This window comes from Punctularia strigosozonata, assembly GCF_000264995.1.
Source record: "Punctularia strigosozonata HHB-11173 SS5 unplaced genomic scaffold PUNSTscaffold_94, whole genome shotgun sequence".
Classification (NCBI taxonomy): Eukaryota; Fungi; Basidiomycota; class Agaricomycetes; order Corticiales; family Punctulariaceae; genus Punctularia; species Punctularia strigosozonata.
The window spans coordinates 1-3,012 of NW_006767526.1; the positions used below are offsets into that span (position 1 = coordinate 1).

The 3,012-nt window shown below is 50.4% G+C and overlaps 1 protein-coding gene across 1 annotated transcript; it reads left to right on the forward strand.

Moving 5' to 3' along the window:
• Positions 1-2,000: 2,000 nt before the first annotated feature.
• On the forward strand, positions 2,001-2,641 carry PUNSTDRAFT_139651 (uncharacterized protein; the record flags this gene model as incomplete). Its single annotated transcript, XM_007389376.1, has 3 exons — positions 2,001-2,122; positions 2,185-2,304; positions 2,365-2,641. 3 exons carry the CDS (start codon positions 2,001-2,003, stop codon positions 2,639-2,641), a joined length of 519 nt encoding a protein of 172 aa, XP_007389438.1.
• Between the last annotated feature and the right edge of the window lie 371 nt (positions 2,642-3,012).

Genomic DNA, 3,012 nt, shown 5'->3' on the forward strand with positions numbered 1-3,012 from the left:
TTTTCATTTCTAAATATGAACTTATCATTTCCCTTTTCCCACCTTTCCTTTTCCAAAGTCACGTGACCTTCAGTGGCAGCAGTACAGCATCATTGACACTGCCCTGCACTGCCCTGCACTGCCTTGCACAGCCCTGCACAGCCACCGGAGTTTTATTCCGCTTACTCATGAACAATGACTCGTTATTCCTTCTAACTCCTTGATTCATAATCCTGACCCACCTAAGTGGGTCGGTCTTACTCATCCTTGTGCCCTGCATGTGATTCTCTTGTACTATTCTTGGACCATGGATTTGTGTATATAAGACCCCTGTAGCTCGCCCTAAGTCCCCATCTCGACCTCTTGTGTCTTGGGGACTTAGGTGAGTAACCGTCTCTGTACTAGATACTATGCTAACTTGTGTCTTGGGGACTTAGTGTGTGACCTTGAGTCCATTAGGTGTCCATTGCGTTGCTGTCGACCTCGTGTCCAGTGACCTTGAGTCGAGCTCAGCTCCTCTTTATCTGCGTATACTCTTGCCTATAGTAAGTGCCGACGACGCTGCCTTTCCCTCCAACTCTACCCAGTTGCTTGGACATTCCGACTGTCTAAGTGATTGGTAACCCCAACGGGCGTTCCCCTGCACGTCGCTCGTCACAGTGCTCATCTACAATTTGATCAGCGCGTATGGCAGCAGTTGTGCCGCCGCTAGCTAGATACTCTTAGGTGTCCCTCTGTTCTATAAGTGGTCTGTACTGGCTCCTTGTAGTGGAGGTCCTGCCGTCATACACAAGATGTTACCGCGCCTGCCCTGCCACTGTTCGCACAAACCTTTCTACGAATCTGTCGGTATCGGCTAACGCAACACAGTGAGGATTACCCCTCTCGAAAGACTTGGATATGGACTGCCATTTATGTATTGGTAGTCAAGGGTAAACATCCAGGAAATATTCGAAGCTTCGATGCCATTCTTTCTCTCGACCCCTCCTTCCCCCATTGTTTCGGGCTTTTTCGGTGTGTTGATGAGCTGTTTACATTTTCAACTTCAACATTCACTCGTCCAGCTTCTTCCAAGTTTCATACGGATCTCCGAATGGCCAATTGAAATTCGATGGCTTTGTTATATATGTTACACCTGGGAGAGATTACCCCAGAAGTAATTCGTAGTCGGCGCATGTAGTCATGCACATCGCTCATTATGAAGCGTAAATACGATGGATGAGCTTGTTATGGTACCGATGCGAGGCCCATCTGGTAGGTACCGAGACGGAAATGGCCCGAGAACATGGGTCCCTGCAGAGACTTAAATTGCCATCGAATCTTTTCTCATTGGTTCTTCTGAGCTTCGAAGATCTGCGATCTTCTCATTGACCGACCGCTTCAGCGGGCTGCCGTCCGCAGACTCCGAAAAAAGCTGCGACATCGGCATGCCGGATTCAGGAACACCAACGGGGACCACCGCGCAATGTCCGCTACAAAAGTAAGGGTGTAATTTCTGCAACTTCATTGGTGCTACGTGCACCTATAGCTCTGTTGGTGATCGAATGTTCTACGATATTCCAGGGCATGCTCTGAGCGCGCTCTCAGGTTAATATCCCGGCCGGAAGCGGCCTGTGAGAAGACAGAACCACCGCCATAGTACCGCCACCTTCGGATTCGTCTATGTGTTTTGCTCCGGCGGACGCGTCAACAGGGCCCAACTACGCTCCCTCGCGCTCGTCAAATGTCTGAAACTCAGTATAATGGCTGCTGGCTCCTCGAGAACCGGAACCGGAACCGGAACCTTGCAACCCTCTCCAGCTCCTGTATGATACGAGCCACCGCCGGCATCCCCTTTTCGAATTCGTCTTGTTAACATGGGAACAAAACCAATTTCACACCGTTTTCTTTCCCGATAGGGGGGCGTTTTGAGGCTCGACGATCCTTCCGAGAGGTGCTTTGGCGCGGGCGCGGGGGGAACGTCGATCTTAAAAAGGACTGCGCATCTGTGCCTTCGTCCCCCATGCCTCCAACTCTCCGCCATGGTTGACTGTCCTTTGGGCATATGTGGCTGCCCGGTGTGCTCCACGCGCGAGGAGACACGGGCAACCTCACAGTCAATATCCAGCCATAGTGCACAACCGGGGGTTAAGTTCGATGACATGTACGCACGCCTTGATTGCCGCCTGGCTGGAGTATCGCATTGAACACCTGGCACACTTATAGTGACATGGAACCTGTGGAATCAGATCTTGACCCCGTGTCCCTCTGTATGGATCCAAAGGAGGGCTGGCAGCGCACCATTCCGAGGAAAGACAATGTTGTATCCCATCGCGAACAATCACGGTATGGGATTTGTCACAACGTGTAATCGGTAGTAGATCTCATATTCCGAATCGCGTGCAGGCTCGAGTGCGACGAACCATTCTTTCATTCTACCATCTCAATCACCGACCATTACGATCCTTACTCCGCCGTCTCTACTTTAACTGACCCTACTAGCACTGAAATGTACATCGACATATTGGACGTGACGAACATCTATGTGACGAGCGACGTGCAGGGGAACGCCCGTTGGGGTTACCAATTACTTAGACAGTTGGAATGTCCAAGCAACTGGGTAGAGTTGGAAGGAAAGGCAGCGTCGTCGGCACTTACTATAGGCAAGAGTATACGCAGATAAAGAGGAGCTGAGCTCGACTCAAGGTCACTGGACATGAGGTCGACAGCAACGCAATGGACACCTAATGGACTCAAGGTCACACACTAAGTCCCCAAGACACAAGTTAGCATAGTATCTAGTACAGAGATGGTTACTCACCTAAGTCCCCAAGACACAAGAGGTCGAGATGGGGACTTAGGGCGAGCTACAGGGGTCTTATATACACAAATCCATGGTCCAAGAATAGTACAAGAGAATCACATGCAGGGCACAAGGATGAGTAAGACCGACCCACTTAGGTGGGTCAGGATTAATCAAGGAGTTAGAAGGAATAACGAGTCATTGTTCATGAGTAAGCGGAATAAAACTCCGGTGGCTGTGCAAGGCAGTGC